The sequence below is a fragment of the Tubulanus polymorphus genome, chromosome 5 (assembly GCF_964204645.1).
Source record: "Tubulanus polymorphus chromosome 5, tnTubPoly1.2, whole genome shotgun sequence".
Taxonomy (NCBI): Eukaryota; Metazoa; Nemertea; class Palaeonemertea; order Tubulaniformes; family Tubulanidae; genus Tubulanus; species Tubulanus polymorphus.
Genome location: NC_134029.1, coordinates 23,729,107 through 23,751,417, shown reverse-complemented (window position 1 = coordinate 23,751,417; position 22,311 = coordinate 23,729,107). Strand labels below are relative to the sequence as shown.

General features: G+C 36.3%; 2 protein-coding genes across 3 annotated transcripts; one reads left to right on the top strand and one right to left on the bottom strand.

Moving 5' to 3' along the window:
- Positions 1-349: 349 nt before the first annotated feature.
- LOC141904935 (MBT domain-containing protein 1-like) lies at positions 350-18,972 on the bottom strand. 2 transcript variants are annotated; one of them, XM_074793569.1, is made up of 22 exons: positions 18,817-18,972; positions 8,876-8,950; positions 8,760-8,781; positions 8,438-8,544; positions 8,031-8,223; positions 7,443-7,579; positions 7,293-7,359; positions 6,959-7,032; positions 6,750-6,870; positions 6,279-6,413; positions 6,108-6,196; positions 5,626-5,769; positions 5,253-5,346; positions 5,092-5,171; positions 4,733-4,837; positions 4,472-4,619; positions 4,190-4,334; positions 3,809-3,978; positions 3,486-3,569; positions 3,282-3,403; positions 2,399-2,590; positions 350-2,035 (listed from the first exon to the last, which is right to left on the bottom strand). In XM_074793569.1, exons 2-22 carry the CDS (start codon positions 8,876-8,878, stop codon positions 1,907-1,909), a joined length of 2,361 nt encoding a protein of 786 aa, XP_074649670.1. In that variant the 5' UTR covers positions 8,879-8,950; positions 18,817-18,972; the 3' UTR covers positions 350-1,906. The 2 variants fall into 2 exon arrangements, with proteins under 2 accessions (XP_074649670.1, XP_074649669.1); XM_074793568.1 differs by lacking the exon at positions 18,817-18,972 and adding an exon at positions 9,224-9,275.
- On the top strand, positions 9,580-22,251 carry LOC141904934 (F-BAR and double SH3 domains protein 2-like). The gene is made up of 20 exons (XM_074793567.1): positions 9,580-9,867; positions 10,335-10,478; positions 11,053-11,141; positions 11,952-12,096; positions 12,182-12,318; positions 12,647-12,710; positions 12,785-12,913; positions 12,996-13,214; positions 13,285-13,440; positions 13,728-13,817; positions 13,892-13,943; positions 14,030-14,148; positions 14,254-14,430; positions 14,603-14,686; positions 14,769-15,204; positions 15,448-15,647; positions 16,071-16,206; positions 16,487-18,599; positions 18,682-18,731; positions 19,320-22,251. The coding sequence occupies exons 1-18, from the start codon at positions 9,850-9,852 to the stop codon at positions 17,056-17,058; spliced, it is 2,967 nt and encodes a 988-aa protein (XP_074649668.1). The 5' UTR covers positions 9,580-9,849; the 3' UTR covers positions 17,059-18,599; positions 18,682-18,731; positions 19,320-22,251.
- Positions 22,252-22,311: the final 60 nt, after the last annotated feature.

Below are 22,311 nucleotides of genomic sequence, written 5' to 3'. Positions count from 1 at the left end.
TATGGCCATTGTAACGCACTGTAGCGTCTTTCGCATAACCGTTCAATCTAAATCCTCTGGTTGATTTCCGTCTTTGTCCGTCGATGTCTTCACATACGGGTGACATTCTGAGAAGCAAACAAAATATACACCAGATTTTATCAAAATGTATGAACGTTTTTACAAATCTCTCTGATTAAACAGATATAAAAAGGAAAGTTGTGTTCGAGATGTACCGGATTTCATGTTCCAGAAACCTCACACAAATACACCAGTACCAACAACATCGTGAGTCCTCTTAACGTCAACCACAACAACAAGACAACAATTCAATTTAACAGTTTTACTCTCAAAGAACTTTATTCATCATTTTAACAGCGATTATTTTGTCTTTAAATATTTACAATATAAATACATTTACACTAGTACAAAATATACATATAGCTCTATCCCAGATCTAAAAGTGTTGCCTTCAGTTTTACTAGAGCGAAATAATTTTTTTCTAATCTTTAATCGATAAAACGCCCTAGATTCCATAGTACAGAGCAAAGTTATGATATGTCTACGAGCTGGAAAGAAATAGCTTACGTACAATAGGGACTACAGATATTATTTGCCAAGCACAATTCTGATGAATGCCATCAGATGTCAGTTTAATAGGTACCTGCCGTATCCTTCGCTCACCAAAAGATTTGTTAGTATGGTAAATCAATAACGTCTGTAGTACATACTTTGATGTAGCCACGCCGGACTGTCGACCAGCAGGATTTGAGAATCGATAAGAATTTTTACCGATACTAGCTGGGTAAATGAGTTTACACCTGCCATACGTAGCCCGCAACTAGTAGTTATCAATTGAACGAAGTCTTATCGATTCAAAATGGAAATTCTATCGGATTCTTATACACAAACTAAACTAATATTCAAGTGTTTGAAATATAAATGCAATACAAAAATAACCAGCGAACAACGGGCGACGGTAACACTAAACGTAGTAACGATTTTGAAGAATGAATAATACGATGAACCTGACCATTTAATAGAAACTATTTTACACGTCATTTACAACAATAATCAACATAATTTAACAAAACGTCAAAGAAATCAAATAAATACGAAAATGCCTCATTACATAATCACCCGCGGGATGAGGATGGAGTGAGTTATGATTTCAGTCTCCTCAGGAATAAATACTGTTTATCATCATCAGTTGAAACTATACCAGGTATTCTAATATCGAATTATGAATGGTTTCAATATTATTTGTTTCATGCATTATATGTACATATTATGAATTACGTTTTGGCACAGTAGAACCATTAGAACCATTATCGAAGAATTTCATTTTTGAATCTACAATTTCCAACTTTATTTTCAGGCAGCCAGTAAAATAGAGGAGTTAGACGCTCGAAAGTTTGTTTAAAGTTAACAGCTGGAACGGGATCGAGACAATTGAAATGGTATTGTCCAGAACTGAACTCTAACTAACTTTTGAGCAACTGACCCTGGACCTATTCTTACTCGGTGGTGAATTTTAAAACTCTTTAAATTTCCCTGAATCTAAAGTCGTTATAAGGTCACCTCAGTGCAATATTTACGGTCCAAGCTTTAACCGCGAGTAAGCTCGGGTCTATCTTATACAAACACAGTCAAATACGGTTAAGTCTTCCTAGTAGGGACGATCATTATTGTCGATGGCCAATACAAACGATGATTTAAACTTAGTAGATTAAATTGAAAATACAATTGGGCCTCAAAAATAGAGATGACTTCAGCAATGTGGCAACTTTCCAGATGACGACTTAACCGAGTTTGACCGCGTACAGTGTATGAATAAAGGCTTCATAATTGATTTCAAGGGAGACAATTTATATTTACAGAATTAGCCGAGACACGAGCTGATTGTAAGCAGACGTCGTCGATGATTTTAATGATCGATGCTCAATAATCTGAGAGTTCCGATCAGATCTAGAATCGAATCCGTTTTTGAACTAGATCCCGTTATAGAAGTCAAATTATCCGAACTCAGTTCCATTAACTTAAATCCATCGATGCTCTGAAAATAAATATGAAAACAAACAATTCATAATTTCTGGTGACGAAATTATTTCAGCCAACTAAAAAAGATCATTAGCAATCATTGGTGAAGACCAAGCTACCCGATTTCTCTAAGTGTAGAACTTTCCCAAAAGATTAGAGTTATTTGACGGTAAAAAAAGCAGTTTAAGAGAAAACTAACTAGAAATTATTCTTTATGGGATGTTTTAAAAAGAGCAGACACTTCTCTCGAATAGCAACCGAAGTCAGGTCCGTCATACTGATATAATAGACATGTACAACAATCTAATTGAATGTTGTTTTAACAGACAAAAGTATTGTTGAAGATAACGTTTTTCTTGTCTAGAACAATATACTTTACCTGCGTGGTAAACGCATGACGGTGTTCAGCGAAACCGTTAATGGCGATGAAATGAGAAACATCAGCGACACTCCACGACATCGGAGTTAATGGTTTACCAGCATCAAGTGCGTAATCACCGGTTAGTACAGGTATATAATAATCAGATTCATACACGGCACCGGTTAATGACTGAATACTACCGATATCCATCTAAAAAATACAATCATTACGCTATTACATCATATCACTTTAATACAGGCCAGGGACTGCAGTCACTCAGAAGTTGGTTGAACCCATTCTAATCCAGGGACTGCAGTCACTCAGAAGTTGGTTGAACCCATTCTAATCCAGGGACTGCAGTCACTCAGAAGTTGGTTGAACCCATTCTAATCCAGGGACTGCAGTCACTCAGAAGTTGGTTGAACCCATTCTAATTCAGGGGCTGCAGTCAACCAAAAGTTGGTTGAACCCATTCCAATCCAGGGGCTACAGTCACCCCAAAGTTGGTTGAACCCATTCTAATCCAGGGACTGCAGTCACTCAAAAGTTGGTTAGGGTTAATCAGTGTATAGTTGACAAAGTGATAATTAAAAATTCATTGTTACTACAGTAATCTATCCGTCAGTTATCGTTTACCAACCTTTGAGCAACTTACCCTGAATCATTTGGGAAAGACCTGACTACCTGATATTTCCGTTTTGGAGTAGTTTTCACAACTAGTGGAAGTAACTTGACAATAATTTCAATTTCAGTGCAATTGAAAATGAACTAGTATTATTCTGATTTGAGAGTATTTTGAAGATTCAACTGATTCCTATTAACCGGGCTTTGACTGTATCAATCTCATATATCATATGAATATGACTCCAGGGCTTGAGTTGATTCTTTAAAACTCATTTACCTGTCCATGAGTGTTGACGACATCAGGGGTTGACGACACCGGAGAACAAGTTTCAGATTCCTGAGGACCTTTATTCTGTATCTCATTGATCAACTGTTTCTGCGCAGATTTTCCTTTCTTTCCTGCATAAAGAAAATGAATCAAGTTTATCGATATACAAACAACTACAACCCGTATAAATACGGGATATTGCGCAATGCATACTTTTCCTAGTCAGGTTCGGTGCTGCGTTCTTTGATTTCTTCTTTTTTTGTAATAAATTACTGTTAATAGCGACTGGCGACGCAACTGAAATACACGAGAAAACAGCATATCATTCATAGAAGGATAAAACAAGCTCGAATGATGATAACTTCTCATGCTTCAGGTCTAGGGATTTTCATATTTAGTTCATGTCCTTATAATTGGCTTTGTTCACTACGAAATATCAGGATATTTCACAGATTCTTTACAATCTTCTAAACAGAAATTCATTTTACAATTTTTTCACTTCATTCTGAAACCCGATTTCTATAACTATGACTTACAAGGCGTTCTGGGCGCTTCCAAACGATAACCAACCATTTCACACCAGCCTACCGGATATATATCGGTTGATTGACAATCGACCCATTGATCGTAGGAATTCTCCCATCCATCGAAATGTATGCGTAACAATCGTCCGACAACTCGAGCGATGGATGCAACACAAATCAATCTGTTCAACAAAAAAAAACAACAACATTTCAAACGCTGCACTGTGACTGTCAAATAACTCCAGACACCAGACAATCGTCTTTAGTGAGAGATCTTAATTCTTTCATTTTAAAATCTAGTCTTAACACAAACCGATATTATGCCTGAGATAAGTAGATGAAATCGTCTGTATTTCCGGAATTACTAGTTAGAATATTCTAATTCTTACGTACCTAGGCTCCATAAGATCAACGGCTTCCAATTTCATACCGACTTTAAAACCATGTTTCGGAATTTCCTTCTCGAATAAACTGACTGGAGCTGCCACAGATCCTGTATTCTTCAAATATTCCAGCCAACGAAATTCACCGTTATAGTCTGTGCAAAAACAACAAAACCCTAACATTTACCACTATAGAAGGAATACAAACTCACGCAAGTCGTAGCTTTTGGGTTCTCATACAATTTACAGGAGTTTAACCGACTGTAGAGAAGTTCAAGAGTTTTCTTTTTACCTCGTGGCTGGGTCAGGAATATATCATTGATTTCGCAAAAACCAACAGGGAAAATGCAAGGCGACGTGGCGTGATAGCAAAACCAATCAGAGCCATCTACAGCCATTGAACCATCGATTCCAATCATTAAATAATCATCTTTCAGCACCTGTTTTATAATGAGAATATAATGTAATTATAAAACTGTCTAAGTTGCCGAGTTTAACACAGAAACACAAATAAATGCTCGCTTTCTATGAACGCAACAGAGATGTATTTTACCTTCATAACTGAAGCTACGCAAATAGCCGATAAATTCAAAGGATCGATCGCTTCTAATTTCATTCCTTTCTCAAATTTCTCATAATCATTATGCGCCACCTTAGGCTGAAATAATGAATGATTTGAGTAAACAACCAGCAAAATGATTACTATACATACAACTGAATCTAAGGTTCTTACAGATCATTTCAATTCACAATTCCCTGATATTTCCCTGACCATTGAGGAAGAATTCCCTGTTTATCAATTATAAGATATCCTCAGTCAGAGGAGGCGGTTTCTAATTCTTCCCGATAGATTGCTTGTCACCACCAAGACACTAAAAAGAACCCTGTGAAACGGCAATGAACAATTTGTACCTTTTCAAAATATGTGAATGTAGCGTCATACGTATCGAACTGTTTCGTTTGCAGTTTTCGAATCGTTCGGTTTTTATATTCTGAAAAAAAAAAACAAATATTCTCTCGTTTTAAGACAACAGACGCGGAAACAATGAGAGCCGTAATAACGTAAAACTGACCGAGTGAGCAGTGGATTTTATGTCCGGTATAATGTGACCAGCTGACTGGATGAACTAATGGTGATTTTTCATGAGCCCAGAAATCGTCATATTCCTGGAAATTGAGAACGCGAAAACAAATTGAAATCAATCACATTTTTATATAACTTGTGTAATAAGATAGACTATAGACGGCGCTTTCGATGGAGCTGATTGCCTCGGACCATCAGCTGCCGTGGTCAAAATTCTTATTTTCCGACTCAAATTCATGCGATGACTTATCATTGTTCGGACTGCCCCAGAATTCGCTTACCTCAGGAAAAGATTGATCGGTGCTAGTACAAGATGAGGCAAGCGTAGAGTCTACAGGTGTTAAATAGCTGTTAACACAAACCTTGCTGTTGAGGTATTTCAGATGTAATCTTCCTCCGTATAAATCATCGATACACGCTACCCTCATCGCTGATATACATGTTTTATCCATTATTTCTACGACCATCCCTTTCTTTAGACGACGGTTTTTCACACTATCCATCACCTGCCATATATTAAATACACATTTCATTTAACTGTTAAACCTCACACTGGCACAGTTTTAGTCTAATCCATGATTGTCCATATCGGAAATGCTTAAGTATTTTGATCTGTGTTAAGCAGAGCTCTGAGTTAGGCAAGTACAGCAGTAGACTCTATTTAAATTTGACCGCTCGAGATGGTGAAATTTGTCTGATTTCAATGATATCCGAGTTAGATGTTATAGTTTTTGTATATTGTCTCACGACATCGTCAAACATGACAATGAAGATGGACCGTAAATGATTTCCGGATTCAGCTGATCCGGATTCAGCCGGTCGGTTTGACTGTATTTACTCTCACCTTGTTAAAGAAATTATGAGGTAATGTGCGAGCTCCGGTCAAACGTCGCACGAGGAAATCATGCCAGTCGACGTATCTGTGCTGTACAGCTGTAATAAACACAATTAGAATAATGATTTCTACGCAGCAAGCGACACCTGGTGACATGCGCTGCTGAATGGAGATAGTTACTTTTAGGAGGTACAAGTGGTTTTCCTTTTGTCGCGCACCAACCTACAGGATGAACATCCTGGCTGCATAGGTTTATCCAAAAGTCACAACTGCTGTCGGTACCAAATCCTTCGTATCTTAACAACGCTTTATAGCCTTTAAAACAAAATACCGATGTGAGGGACGATGAAAATTTCACAAAAACATGAGAATGTTATTGACAATAACATTCTAATATTGTTTTTCTAATTTTCAAGAACTATGACAGATTAAGACTATTCTAAACTATCACACGGTATGTGGTCTATATAGCCAGTGTTTTAGATAATCAACCACAAGGCTCATTGCATGAAATATTCAAGAACAATAATCTTCAATTTAAGAAATCCCCGATTTCCATGAGAAAATGTCCAGATTCCCTGCAGGGAATTTGAAATCCTAAATTCCCAGATATTCCCTGATCCACAGCAACCCTGTTTTCTTACTACTCACCGACTAATCGTATAACTGTAGCGATCCAATAAGTAGCAACTGTTTTTGAATTTGAATCGATGTTCATAACTTCAACTTTTACACCGTTGTTGATATTATTCCAAAATTCTGACATCGTTACCTGTTAATAAACACAAAATTGTTTTTACAAATAGCCAGGGACGAGGAATAGGAATTTATTTTCTGAAATGAAATGTACATGTACTTACATGTTTAAAACAAGCCACTGGGGCTCCCTCGCTGATCGGCTTCAGCTCTTTATTCCAATCATAAGACGGCTGATCTAAAAGTACCATCGATGAGAAAATTTTGAACATGTTCTAGTTTTGGAATAGAAATTCCAGACTAAAACAAATTCTCTACCGGCCACTTCTATCTAGTTCACAGATTACGCTATTCCGGAATATCGGCGGGTAAAGAGTAGTCAGTTTGAAACAAACGCGCCAAAAGATAATTCCAGAACTGATACAAAGACTTATCAAAACCTGCCTATAATATAAATATAACCAAGCGATAATGTATCGAATTAGACACGTCCTGTACCTGTATCACTAACGTAAAGTTGACCTGGTTTTGGTTCTGTTTCTTTTTCTTTTTTGTTATATATAGCCTGAAAATAAATAAGGCATCACAAAATTATACAAGAGAAAATATTTCGACGAATTTGTTTATAAAATTTCCAAGCGAGCGTACATGCACGTGTTGAATTGTATCTGGTTTCATCTGTTTTAGTCTGCTGGACGTTCGTGAACAATTAATGCTACAAAATCGCTTTTTCTTGCCGACAAAATCGACCCTCATTCCAATATTGCCACACTGTTCACAAGACGCTGAAAACGATTACAAAACAGAACAGTGTTACATACAAAACGATATCCATTCATAAATCGTTATCACGGTATTAAAAATGTTATAAATTTTATAGTGAAATTGAAAAAACAGAGAAGTCAATTTTCCCCATTTACAAAAATGGGAATGTGAATCAACTGCAGGTGAATGGAGGAATTCCCTTGAGTGAATCTGTGGCAGGTGAATGGAGCAACTTGGTTTAAAACATTAAAATAGGTTCATTTTTCATGAATCATGACAAAGATAAATGACTAAGAAATGCGTTTTCAATTAGCATAGGCCTATCAAAATTCTCTGAATTTGTTTTCAAGATTTTTCCTGAGTTTTCATGTATCCCAGGTCAGTGTCCAATCGTTCAATTGTTTTTGTTAAAGTATACAAATAGACCGTTACTTCTATCTCTATGAACAACAACTATCTAAATCAATTTACCAGTGACTGGTTGCCTCTTTTTTTGTTTATTCATATTATTGTGCTCGTCATCAGCGATTGCTTTGATGTAATTCATGATTCCCGCGTTATTTGAGTTGTATTTTCCGTCCTCGAATATTCCGCTGTAGCTGTTCTCATCGGGTTTATCGATATCATACATCAATGATATTTCATTCACCGAGTCATTATCAACCTGAAATATACAGTTAACAGTTTAAAAGAGCTGTATGTCATATTAGGAAAGAACTAGCGTATGGTAAAATCTGTCCTATAAAGCTAATAATACTTTGAGGTGAGAAATGGATTTTAGTTTTAATCTTAGCGACAATTTGCTAGGTGTAAAGGATTTGCACGGGAATTGTAAATTGTGCTGAATTCCTATATTCAAAATAAAGGTTGAGCCTGACCATCATAGGAGTTCTTTCGGGCATCATATCAGCATCTTCCATAACTCGATCAACAGAATTCATATCATTGCCATCAAGTGCATCGAACTGCAATCCTAAATCAGCTCCTGTAAATAGATCAACAATCTAGCAAATCTCAACAAATTTCCCTCACTTTTCCCTGATTATAGCTTTATTACAAAATTCCCTGATTTCCAACAGGTATGTGGTCACCCTGTGTCAGATGTGAATGAGAAGTGATTCATATCCAGCATCCAAGACCGAGTAATCGACTATCAATGATTATCAAGACGATCTACATATGACAGACAACATAACTCACCGAAATCAGTTGATAATTCATCCTGGAAAATTATTATCAAATTACATTCAGTCGTGTTGTTATTTTATAGCAATGATGATAGAATACCAATTTATCGACAAAATCAAGCGACTTACCATATTTTCTGGTAACAAAGGCACTTTTAAAATACTGAAGCTACAGGTAGATCTAAAATTTCACTGCCAATCATCCTAAAATATTATACGAAATGAATCCATTCAAGAAGAAATATGTGGCAAGCGTAATACGTCAGAAGAAACTGATTCCAGACAAAATAAATATTGACTGTGAGTTGACCCGGAAGTAAAATAAACGACGATTTTTCCCCTTTTTTCAGTCAAAAACCTCATTCTTTTAGGAGAGGAATATATTCAAACCTAAATACTCGTTTTAACTCATTACAAACAACATTTATCAAGGGGATTTTTAGATTAGAAATCGAGTTATTGAAGCATCTTTTTTACCGTTTTCTGTTTTTGTTGTTATTTTTCGTAAACTACTGAAGTAAATGCGGCAAACGGGCGCGGTAGATTCCGGGGCGTCGAGTTAAAACACGGATATGGATGTAGATGAAAACGCGGTTTTGGACTTTATAAAATGAAAACGGACGAACGGTAGACTCAACTCGATATTTTTTATCTATCACAGCTCTAGCCCATTATTTATGTATGTTTTTACGTATTTAGATTTCAGAAATTCAATACTGAGAGTATTTTTGAAAATTAATGAGTTTTAAAGATTGCGTCGTTTCGTGTTTGCGATTTTGTATCGGACCTTTGACAGATACGCGGAAGTGATTTTTTAGTGAAGTAAACTCGAATAGAGGCATGAAGAATTATCGAAATTCTGCCTAAAAACGAAAATATCTCAAAATTCAGGAAGGTAAGCCCTCCTCGGGCTTATTGACCTCGAAGACGCGACGTGGATTCTGATTGCCTACGAAGCAATGATTACATCGAATCAGTAATTAATCCTAGAAAAGTCGGGACTGATTAACAAACATTCTGACTTTCCAATTTAGATTTGCAGCTTCTTCAGAGTTAAAATTCTTACTGTTTACCTCGTTCATCAACATTGAAATAAGGAAAAAATGCAATCATCTATAAAGGTAGGGTAACAGTGCAAATATATTCTCTATCATTGTGTATGTTGGCTTATAAAGGCAAAAAGCACGTCCCTCTAGGCCTACCTACATCCCAGAATTCAGAATTGCAACCAGTGTAAAATTAATTTCCAAAATATTTCCCAGATTAGGCAGAAAATTTATCGAAATCTTTAATATTTCGAAAATAGGGGGGAATATCAGTAAATAATTCCTGGTGACAGGACTTTACATTAGACATAGTTTGTATGGACACGCGCGCCGGGGCTTGTATCTATAGTTGTTAGTGCTGCAAAAAAAAATTATGTATTAAATCCAGAGTATATAGTATTATGGATTTAACAGATTATCGTTTTTACAAAACCTGAACAACTCTGAGATACGATAAGCCTCTGTATTAGGTATAATCCTGTCCATCATTGATAGTTTAATACCTGTGTGTATGATATAAGGAGACTGAATGTTTATTTCAGGTAAAGCCAGCATCGGCTTTAAAAAATACACATTCCGAACAATTGAGTAAATTACAGCATAAACATCAACACGATGCAGATTTACTGGAGGATATCAGAAATTTCTCGAAACAACGAGCGCAGATTGAAAAGGAATACGCTCAGGTATTTCAATCATCGAGTGCTGCATCTTTACAAATCATATATCATTTTTTAAAAGGGTTCAGGATTAATACAAGCTGAATCATTTGACATGCTTCGCGCTGTATCTGCAGAGCACCAAAGTTAAACGAGCATTTCTGAATTTTTGAAATTGCTCCAATGTCCTTAAATAGTCTTGATTTTTTTTTAAATTTGATTCTTGGGGGAGGGGGGATCTTTTAAGGCAAAATATTTATGAAATCTCCAGAAATTGAGAAAAACTAACAGCCATCATCAGGTGCAATGATTCCCCCTAATGATGAACCTTAGTCAACAGTCGAAACATTGTGGTTTCATATTGATAAATTTTATCAGATAAAAATTTTATTGTGGGATTTTTTTATCTATCTACAGTTGACACAGATAAGATCAGTGTTTATTCATCAACCAAAGTCTGGGCCGCCTAGCTGTTATAAACAAATACCTGTTCATGTATTTTTTCATTCATCCAATAATAAATGAAATCCCTTCTCATTATCCGCATCTGCATCTATTTGACTGGTCCGTTAACTAATTTTATGTCCGTTCAATATTTCAGGCATTACTGAAATTATCGAGTGGATATTTGTCGAAAAAGGACTTTTACACGGTCCAAGATTTACCACCGGAAGAGAGTCGAGATAGCAAGTAAGTATCAGTTCACGGTGTGATCGGAAGTTTGTTAATCATCGCCCTTAAATGAATTGGTCGCGCAAAACAGGGAAGGGATATTTAATCCTACCTCGCATATCTGTTTATTCATGTGAATTTATATGTTTCATTCTAATCAAGGTCTGGCAGGTGAGTTGCTGACGGTTGTTCTAAAATATATCTTTACTTGTACATTTTCTTTTGATAATGCTTGTCTTGTTGTTACTGTTACGCCAAGTTTACTGAACTATGGATTTGATTTTAACATTAGACCAAATTCTTAACATCTGCATTAAATCTATTCATTCTAACCTTTTATACTTATATACTGCCTATTAATGTAATGTGTATTTCATTTTCTTTATTACATTTGCTTGTAACAAATAAATTTAGCTTCTACGCTTTTTCTAAGGCTTACATAGACATTGATGAAACACTGTCCGCATTGTGAAGATAATCTAAAATCCCACACTAAGAATAAAAAAGAGAAATGTTTCCTCGTGCTAGTGTTTATTCAACGTTTCAACTATATTCAGATAGTCATTTGCAGGAATATTGAAAGAATTGCTAGGATTATTCCTGAAGATGGCTATAAAGATTTAGTCAAAATGTCGAATAAAGCATAAGCTCGAGGAAACATTTTATTACTGTGAGATCTTATATTTTATCTTACATATTTGAACTATAGTTGTGTATTCTTATTTAGACCTTTTACATATTGTATACTATTCGAACATGAATGAGATTTCGGCATGTGTTCATTCTTAGATTCCTTGTTTAAATTGATGAATTAACGTATTTATATAGAACGATGACGACCGTTTGGAAATCGATACTAGAAGTGAGTGAAAATATTGCGAAAGAACGTTTACAAGCCAGCGAAACTTACATGCACCAGGTTTCTGAACCGGTCAAAATCGTTCGACAGAATAAACTACAAGTTGGAAAAAAGGTGCGGTGTAGATATCAATGATTATTTTCAACGCAAAGCTGATGAATTTAGCTCCTTTGTTTCACCGATTGATTTGTTTGTTCAGGTATTTGAACAACTCGGAGTGATACAAGCAGAACTTCATCAAACCGGCCGCGAAATGATCAAAGCTCAAAAATTATACAACGAAGACGAACACGTCGCGCACGACGCTCGCGTGAAATCAGCTGAAGCAGAGGCCAAGTAAGCAGAGGGGAGGGGGGCTGATATATACATAACACTATCACCCCGCTTTACATCAGGACAGATTGGAAAAACTTTATTTTAAAATGTAAAAATGAAACCCCTGATATACTGCCATACTTTCCATAATGCCGAAATCCTAAATGCAAAGCAGGTTGTGGTATTTTGGGTTGACAGTTCTACTTGTATGAAAACTCTAAAGCTTAAAGGTCCAGGTTTTTTATACAAACCAAAAGTATTTTAGCAGGAGATGCACCTGAGTTAGTCTCTGTATTATTAGAAACATACAAGAAGAGTTTTCAGCCTACTACCTATTTCATGATTTCAGACTGAAGAGGAAATCTGTTGGTATATTTTCATCGATGGCCACTCTACAGAAAAACAGTGCAAAGGTAAATATGAAATAAATGTAACAAGAATTTTATCATTTATTCTTAACTGAAATTCGATTATTTTTCTTTCATAGTTAACCACGAAAAAAGAACTGTCAGAAACTAAATCCAACGCCGCGAGGAATGAATATTTGATGAATATGGTGGCCTGTAACGCTCAACATGTCCGATTCTTTCAAACTGATTTACCCGACCTCATGCAGGTCGGTTTCATATTCTCGATTAATAATGAAACTGGAGCGATAATGTACGCATTCTGTACGAAATTACAAATTCCTATTTCAGCAACTCGACGTCGATATGTATGAGAAAGTTCAAGAAGCGTTCATCACGTTATCGAAAACGGAATTAGAATGTTGCGGAATAACTCAAGAGTCGTTCAGTCGGTCGTTGTGCGACGCAGCCCTCATCAGTCGAAATTATAACCTACAATGTTTCCTGCACCATAATCCGGTCTTCTCGGAAACTTTACAATTCCATTTCGAAGCTATGGATAACGATGCCGTAAGTTATTTTCTTAAGATCGTTGTTTATTTCGATATTTTCGATTCTGATCATTTTCTACCGTTGAAAGGTACGTCAATTGGTGAGCGATCCGAAGAGCGATCAGCACAATCTCGATAACGAAGCTAAAAAATGGGCGTCGAAAGTCGTCAAAGAAACGAAAGCAATAAAGGAACATTCTAAAGCTATACGAACATTACTGACTCAGAGTACAGCTGAGAAAGAGGTACTGGTTTATCAATAATTGAAATACTGCCCCAAACCGGAACACAGTCTATATAAAAGACCCATTAGGTTTCACGAGAAATGTACACTGGCATTTCGGGTGGAATTCTTCTACCCATCTTCAGATTTATTTGAAATGATTTCATATAAGTTTCAAATAGCCGGTAAATCTGAAGACAGATTAAAACACTACCTGAAAGGGTCTTACACTGCCAGTACATAGACTGCGACTGTACGGTAGTCTCAATTGAATGTTTTGATAGAAAATCATTTCTATGTTTTTGAAAGGTATTTACTGAATCGACCGAGGAAAAAGCAGCCGTCGAAAATACCGAACAAAAACTGGACGAATTAAAAGAAGCAATAAGGAAATCAGAGGTGGGTTGTTGTATAGATGAAAGAAAGTGCCTTAAGGATTCTGAAGGATTTATAGAATAATCTGTGTATTTCAGACTGCAAAAATGAAGGCAGAAGCAAGATTAGAACTCATCAAGCAAGCAGGAAGTAAGCGATTACTAGGAATTGAGTTTCACTTACACTCTGCTGAGCGAGCGGAGCGCGATATTTCATTCAAGAATCTTGTTTTTCAGTTGACGTCGATGAATGGTTAAACAAAGCGAATATGGACACTTTATCACCGATTGATATCGAAGATGATACGAGTCGCACGAGTATCAGCGACCAAGCGTCTCTGCGTACATCCAGTTCTGTAAGTATACTCTTCTTCCGCGCTTCAAACTGTTAAACATTTCAGTAAATCACGCGAACAGATGCAATTACGCGATGAATGACTGATTGTGTTTGTTGTTTACAGCACAGTCACAGTGAAGAGACGAACGGTGCCAGTTATAATCAGAATCATGATGATTATATGTACGATGATAATGAGTTTAACGACGATACATTCGAGGTTATAAATCCACCAACTGAAATAAACGCGGCAACAACAGATCAATACTCGGCTCAAGCTTATGCTTTATATGACTTCCCTGTAAGTTGAACTCCCACATTTATTGAAACAAAACTCAACAGATTTGATTTACATCGAAAATGAACTAATTTAATCTCACAGTTAATTGTAACTCACAACTGCGGAACTGGATCCGGTATGACAGTTCGGGCAAGACTCGACTCAGTTGCTAATTTTGATATTTTGTTTCTAGGCAAGTAATCCCGATGAACTGAGTATGACTGTACACGAGCCTGTTATTGTTATCGGAACTGGACTCGGTGATGGCTGGTTAAAGGTATTGTATAAGTCATTGCACTAAGATAAACATAATGTGGATCGGGAATTTCAGCAATTATTCTGTTGTTATATATTTTCAGGCACGTAATGCTAATGGGGAAGAAGGCTTCATTCCAGAGAATTATATTCAATACTATGATGATAGTACTGCAACGACGGGTGATTACACCGGGCAAGTCGACTACAACACAGGGCAGGTCGAATACAACCCCAGTCAATATGGATACAACGCAGAAACAACAGCTGAAACGTCTCAACCTGCGCCGAGCTCGTCGCTTCCTTATTACGACGAACCTCCCGGAGATATTTGGGCGGATGAGGAGAATACCGAGAATCAACAATCGACCGTCACGGATACAGCGTGGAATCAACAGCAGACGGATACGCAGGGATGGGTGGACCAAGTATCCGCTGATAACGGTGGTTTCACGTCGCAAGATATATCAGCACCGGCGTCTGCTTACACATCGGCGGATTATGAAGTACAGGAAGCTATTCAACCACAACAAACCAGCGGTAGATATTAACTTTATTTATACCATAATTCCGTATAAGATATGCTCTTTAGCTTACAAATCAATAAGTGATAAAACTTTAAAAGTTTAATATGGGGATGATATGGGGCATAAAAGACTGAAGAATAAGCTTAAGTAAAAAGATGTGTCTGATTTTGAGATTATTGATATAGTATTAGTGTATTAGTGTATGTGTAGTTATGATTGTAATTACACTGATGATGAATGTGTATATTGATTATAGAAGGTTGTTGGGGCAGAGCGTTGTACGATTACGAAGCAACTGAACCGGGAGAGTTATCATTCCAAGAAGGACAATTAATACGTATCATTCGTCACGATGTTAATGGTGTCGATGATGGATGGTGGGAAGGAGAAGTGAATGGGAAAATTGGAGTATTCGCTTCATTGATGGTTGAAGAATTAGACGGCATTGATGGAGTCGTAAGTTTTATAAAGAACCTTGTACTATTGTACATGTTTCATAGTTGATAATTCAGACGTAAATGAACAATTCCACAAATGATGATATCTTTTGAGATATATCTAAATCTTATCGATAGAGATACAGTAATAAAACAGTAAATGATATTACTCTTTCTGTGTATCTAAATCTCATCATCACAGAAACAGAAATGAGAACTGTTTCTGTGAAGATAAGATTTAGATAAATCTCGAAAATGTCAGAATGATATACATAAGGGCCCAGTTTCACTAAAAAGTTTAAGCCTAAAACGGTTAAGTTTGAATTGTTGTCCTCATTGAAAATATAAAGTAACCAATGGCATTTACAACTGAGCCAAGGATTCATTAATTGTGGGAGCTGCTTTTACTGTCGAATTCTAACTGTATGTTGTGTCTGTATAGAATGAAAGTACAACCGATGGTGAGATTGAACCTCCTGATTTCGCTCCACCAGACATGGCACCTGATGTCAGTTCTCCTCCACCAGTCACTCTGACTTTGCCAACTCCCAGTGAAGAGAAGTCATCTGCATTTGTAGGTAAGTCGAGATATTTGTAAATAAGTATTGTGTATATGTGCATGTACATTTTGTCGATGAATTTCTGTCCACTCGTCAATGTTTTATATACATATATACGTACCTTCCCTGTTATCTTAGAATTAGATAGATGTATGCACTTCCAGTTATGGGTTCAATTGTTCTACAATTTTGACTTATAAACCTCAGCTGAAACTTCAAATACTTTCGGTTTATGAGTCAAATCGTTTTGACATTTTGTAAGTGTTCTTATTCGGTGAATGTTTCCGATTTATTTCAGGCTTCGGAAGTCATATCTCTCATTCTACCCAGCACCGGTCTGAGACTCCCTCCTCGCGGTATCCCATTGAGCCCCCGTCTTTAAAACCTAAACCCGTTATCAAATCCAAACCTAAAACTGTTAGTAGTTCGAACTTAAGACAACGATCTAACATCATCGAAAACTTACTGCAACAGAAATCTCGCGTAATCGGCGAAGATCACGAAAAACTGCGATCTCAAACGCGTTCGGTGAGCTGTGACGTTTCAGCCGGTTATGATTCAACGCGGCGAAGAGAAAGTAATCCCGGACCGAAACCTGCGCTGGCGCCGAAACCGGTTAAAATAGCGGCGACGAGGAATACAGTGAATAGTAACAGTATATCGTCGTATTGTACTGTACCTCGTAAACGTTCAATGCCACAAACCTCGTTATCGTCACCGGCAGCAGCAGTTTCTGCTTCTTACACTTTACGTAAATATAGTTTACCGTCCGGTGAAGCGAAACCGCGAGTGGCGCCATCGCGGTCACGTGATGACTCGGAGAAAATCCAGCGTATAAGCGGTGGTAGTAGTTACGAGACTTGTGTATGATCGCATCTTGCCTGCAATTCCAAAGTTTTCATATCCAAGAAATGAAGACAAAACCATATCGAGATTTTGTTTATTATATGCCAGTCGAAATTGGCTTCATATTTTGGCTTCATAAATTGGCTTTATATTTTTCATATTTGTTATATATTTGAACAGTATTCACATATATGGTATGTGTATTGTACACCGGTCGAACTGGATCCTACATCCAGCGATCAGAGAGAAATATTTTATCACGTTCAATTTAGAACCATACTCTTAGTCATGTAAAAAAAACGTAATGGTTGTGGAGAATCTATGAGTGAAATATTCATATCTGCAATAATATAATTCCAATACCATAGAATCTTTAGGTAAGTTTTTATTGGTCTCTACCGATTCCAAAATTCTCTTCTGGTGCATTTATTTCAACCAGAATACGCTCTACCTAGTATAATCTGTAAACCTGATAGAAGCGGCCGGTAGAGAGTTTGTACCAGAATTGATACTCCTGAACGTTGAATCGAAACATGCCTTAGAGTAGTTTTTCCGTCCAGCATGTGTACACTTGTATAAAACCATTCTACTAATTTTTCATTGATTTTGTCGAATATTCATCAGCACTGATCTTAAATGTTCCTTCATTTGCCGTGGATCGATGTATGACTGCAGGCAGTTACTATCCCTGGCAGGTGGGGAACATGATATCTCGATACCTGTGTAGTATATACAGTCAACCCCTGATGAACCAACGGTCTCGTCTAACACCAGGTTTCTCTCTGAGGAACGGAACATCTGTATTTTGCCTTGGAACTAGTCGAAATTAACCCCCAATATACTACTATATATACCCTTGATACCACCAAAATCGTAAAGCACCAATATGGGCCTTGCATCTAGGTTTGACTGTAGCTGTGAATTTGTTGTTAGCTGATGTAAAATGTTAGATTCAAAGTTCTGTAGCAATGCATGCATCCAGGTGTGTTAGGGTTAAATCTTTTGCTTTTGCTCAGATAGTCTGGTAGATGTTTTATGTATTCAGCTAATATTAAATAAGGAGACTCTTTTTTTCAATATTCCAGATTTTTTCATTATTCAACTTTACTAGAATGTATGTTTTACAAATATATATCCATCATTACTTACAAGTAATGTATTCATACTTCAATTTGATATGTGCTGATGTTAGTGAAAATTATTGTATAGATTCAAAAAAGACCAGAACATTTATTTTCAATCTATGTTCGTATGTATGTTACGTTTACCATGAAATTTATATCTATCAAAATCATGAGTAAAATCGGGTTCTAGATTCAATCTAAAGTTGTTGATAAAATGTCAGTACATGTATGAGTGGAATACTCCAAAAAAAGGGGTATAATTTCTTATCAAAATCCAAAAATTTTTGTACTATTAAATAGTAAATGTAATGATGTCACGTTTTAATTAAATGATTTGCTTTTACTAACTCGCTTCACGATAAGACTTGGACGCCAGTCATGAACCAACAGAATCTACAACTGATGCAGTCACCACCACTGAGGTTATACCAACATCGCAAGGTGAGTTTGAAAGTCTTATATCAAAGATACAATTAGTGATCCATGTGTAGATATGTATATTTTGCTGTTAATTCGTTTCCAGAATCTGATGATAAACCAATTGTTAAATCAGCACCTTGTAGCCCTAATACAGTAAGTATGTTTATATATCAAAATATCTCATTTCATCATCTGCAAACCATCAAAACTGCTTTATAACCGCAAATGTTCACCTTACCTTCAACTTTCTACCCATGGTTTATTGCTTTACTCTTCATTCTTGACTGCATTCTTCATCTGAAACCTCTTTCTGCTCTTCCGCTATTTCAACAGTCTGCTAACTCTGATGGTGAAGGGCAACAAAAATCTTCCTCAGAAAATCCACCAGCTTCTAATGAGCCAAGTCCTGGTAAAATTGCCATGGACTTGACAAATACTGAAAATCAGGAAAGAGATAATAATCAGGCTGAGAGTCTGTGTTAGAAGTTGGTGAGTTATCTATTTCAGAAAGGGATCATTCATTTATTACGTACGCATTAAATTTGAATTTTTCAACCCCCCCTCCCCCTCTGTACGCAAAATCGGCCATTTTTTCATATACATTAAGCATTACAGTATGCAATTGCACTGACCCCTCCCCTTCCCCTAATGCGTACGTAATTAATGAATGACCCCTAAATATGCACTCATAACCGGGAGCGAGACAAAGCTTCGATTTTCATCTTTTAAATTTAATTTCAGCTCAGCAGAAAACGGCAGAGATATTACGATAACAGTCGTTTGACGTATTGGGCAGAAGTTTGATATTTCTACTTAAACGAGAATGATACAAAATCGAAAATCTTAAGTTGTTCGCTGGCCTGACGGTAGAGACCGCGTGAAAATCTTTTACCACGTAGATTTTCGGAGAAGGGTAAAAATGAAAGTTGGATCGCATGTTTTACATGTAAACATAGTTTAGGAATAGGAAATTACGAATATATTGGTGTTACATATGATTGAAGTGTTAACTAAACAGCATAATGATAAATGTATAGATTAGATATGGAAAACAGACAGTTATTCTCAGGTAATGATAGAACGAGCAGCTTTTGAGTGATAATTTTATATAGAAATAATTCATGAATTTGATTTGAGCTATCGAACTGAAGTAGTTGGAACTCGACCACAATGTGAAAACCTGTTTATTAGCTGTTAATCTATGCATAGTGATAAATCTATGCATCGTACACTAACACCTGTAGAGATATAGTGAATAACTTATAAATCTGAAATTACGCAGAGATTTATGAAAGTGAAATTAATATCAGGATTATTTGTACTTGAATTCTAGTTGCTGGTTTCATATGAATATGATTTTTGTGACAAGAAATGCGCTCTGAGGATATTACAATGTGACTGACCACAGTCTAAAAATCATACATTAGAAATGCAAAAATGCCTGAAAACGTTTCCTTGAGCTAGTATTCTAATCATTGTTATCCTTGTCATCTTTAGTAGGAATTATCTGAAGATAGGCTCGAGTCAAAATATTTAGAATAGACTACTAGCACGAAGAATCTTTAGTTTTCATTATTGGTATGGGATTCTTATATTATCATTACAACAAGGACTCTAGACTGTTTCATCAATATTGGCAACTTCAGGAGATTCCAGTAAGAAACATCAGGGGATTGATGTGTCCTTAGATAGACATATAAATTACTGGGTGAAATATTCAACCCAGCCTCCTGTAAGCTGATAAAACCTTCATGTCATACATGTAAGATTTGTGACTAATAACTTATATTGTGTAGGACAATTCTGTTTCATCAGGAGAATGTACTATTATAACCATCTATTGAGTTATTTCAGTCTATCTAATAAGGATCTATGGGCATTACATTGTTGATAAATGAACTACTTATAGTCAATTCAGTTATTTTATACTAGTGTTAACTGATGTTACGCATGAAGCGGAACATTCAATGTAGATCAAGAGTCAAAATCCGATTTTTATGATTTGAATGATTTATCCGTTGAATAAAAGTGACAGCTAACATAAGATTATCATATACTGATTATGCAAAAATTGTGATTTTATAAATATTAGTTAATTGTGGTGATGTGTGGATATTTAATATAACTTATTGCTAAACTAAAATAGTTGCTTTTAATCACTGTTATATATATGATTGTACCGGTATATAAGAGTGCTGTTTGATATTAATCCGAAGTCCACAGAAACATATCAATCTATAATTGGGAGATTTGTTACTCAGAAGATAAACATGTGGAGGGGCCGGTATTGTACATGTATTTGAATTCCAGAGCACGGTTCTTACAGATCCAAAATTCCCCGATATTTCTCTGACTCTTGACCAAAACCTTCCCTAATTAAATCCAAAGATATATCTGGGAACTGTTTCTTCTGGTTTATGAAAGACTCAGTGAGCCTCATAATCTGAATCTCACTTACAAGACTGGTCTTCTTTAATGTAAATGAACAGGCCACATGCTTAACCCTAACCCTAGCTTCTGGTTGGTCAGTGCTGGTCACCTGGTATAAACAAACAGACCACACATACTTAACCCTAACCCTAGTTCTCATTGGCCAGAGATGGTCACCTGATATGCAAATTGCCCAAATGTCAAACCCTAACCCTAGCTGCTGATTGGTCTAGAGCTGGTCACCTGGTATAAAGAAACAATAAACCACACTTGCAGTATGGGAAAATGACATTGAACAAATGCAGACTTCACTAAGATGAAACTATATGGCCTGCCACAATAGAAATAAAGTATTTTTTACCCTAAAGCTTCAAACATTTTGATGCATTGGCTGCAAAATTAGTAGCAACATTTTAGAATGTACAATATGTGATCTGATATTTCTCTGTCCCTGATTTTCCCTGTTGGGGCAAATTCATCTGGAAATCCTTGATCAGTAAGAACCCTGTGTTGCGCAGAAGATAAACATAATATGTTAGTCAAGGGGCTGGTATTATAAGTCCCACTAGGTGGAGCTCCAGTCTCTGAGTAACCATGTACTCCCAGGTGTCATATATTTATATGTACTTAATTAGACTGTGATTTATTAAATCCATTTACACTTAGTTCATTTGTATTTGCCCGTTGTAACAGTACTCCAAAAATGTAAGGACTGGGGTATGGCAACAGTGTAAATGGATTATTGGGCCAAATTATTAATCATTGTTAATATAATTACCCGGTATGATAATCCTATGGATATTGATTGTTAATCTGTTTTTGAATGTTTGTTAGACTTTTTCACTTGTATATATAAATGTACATCCTATGTACATTGTATCTAATATACAGTTACGGTTTGTGGAGTTCACTGCAAGTTAATAGACCTTCGTTACTTCTTCTAGAACTTCAAGCGATAGCAATTCATACGAATTTGATGCACCTACTAACTCTGATTGAACGCTTTGAATTAACTTCATTAAAATCATTCTTACTCTGCATACGCCTTAATTGAATTCCAACGAAATAGATAGGATATAATTCTTGTACCCGTAATGAGGTCTGATGATTGTCTGTAACAGTTTTCCGACTTGCAATATTTGTATAGTATCTATGCATGAGATCTAGTCATCGCTGGTTTGTAGTTTAATCATAAACGTACATATCATGTATTCATAGTGAAGCTCAGAATAAACATGGAATTAGACGATTCCTCAGTAGTTTTTGTTGTTCATTTTCTCAGTAAATTAAGCCTCATTACTCC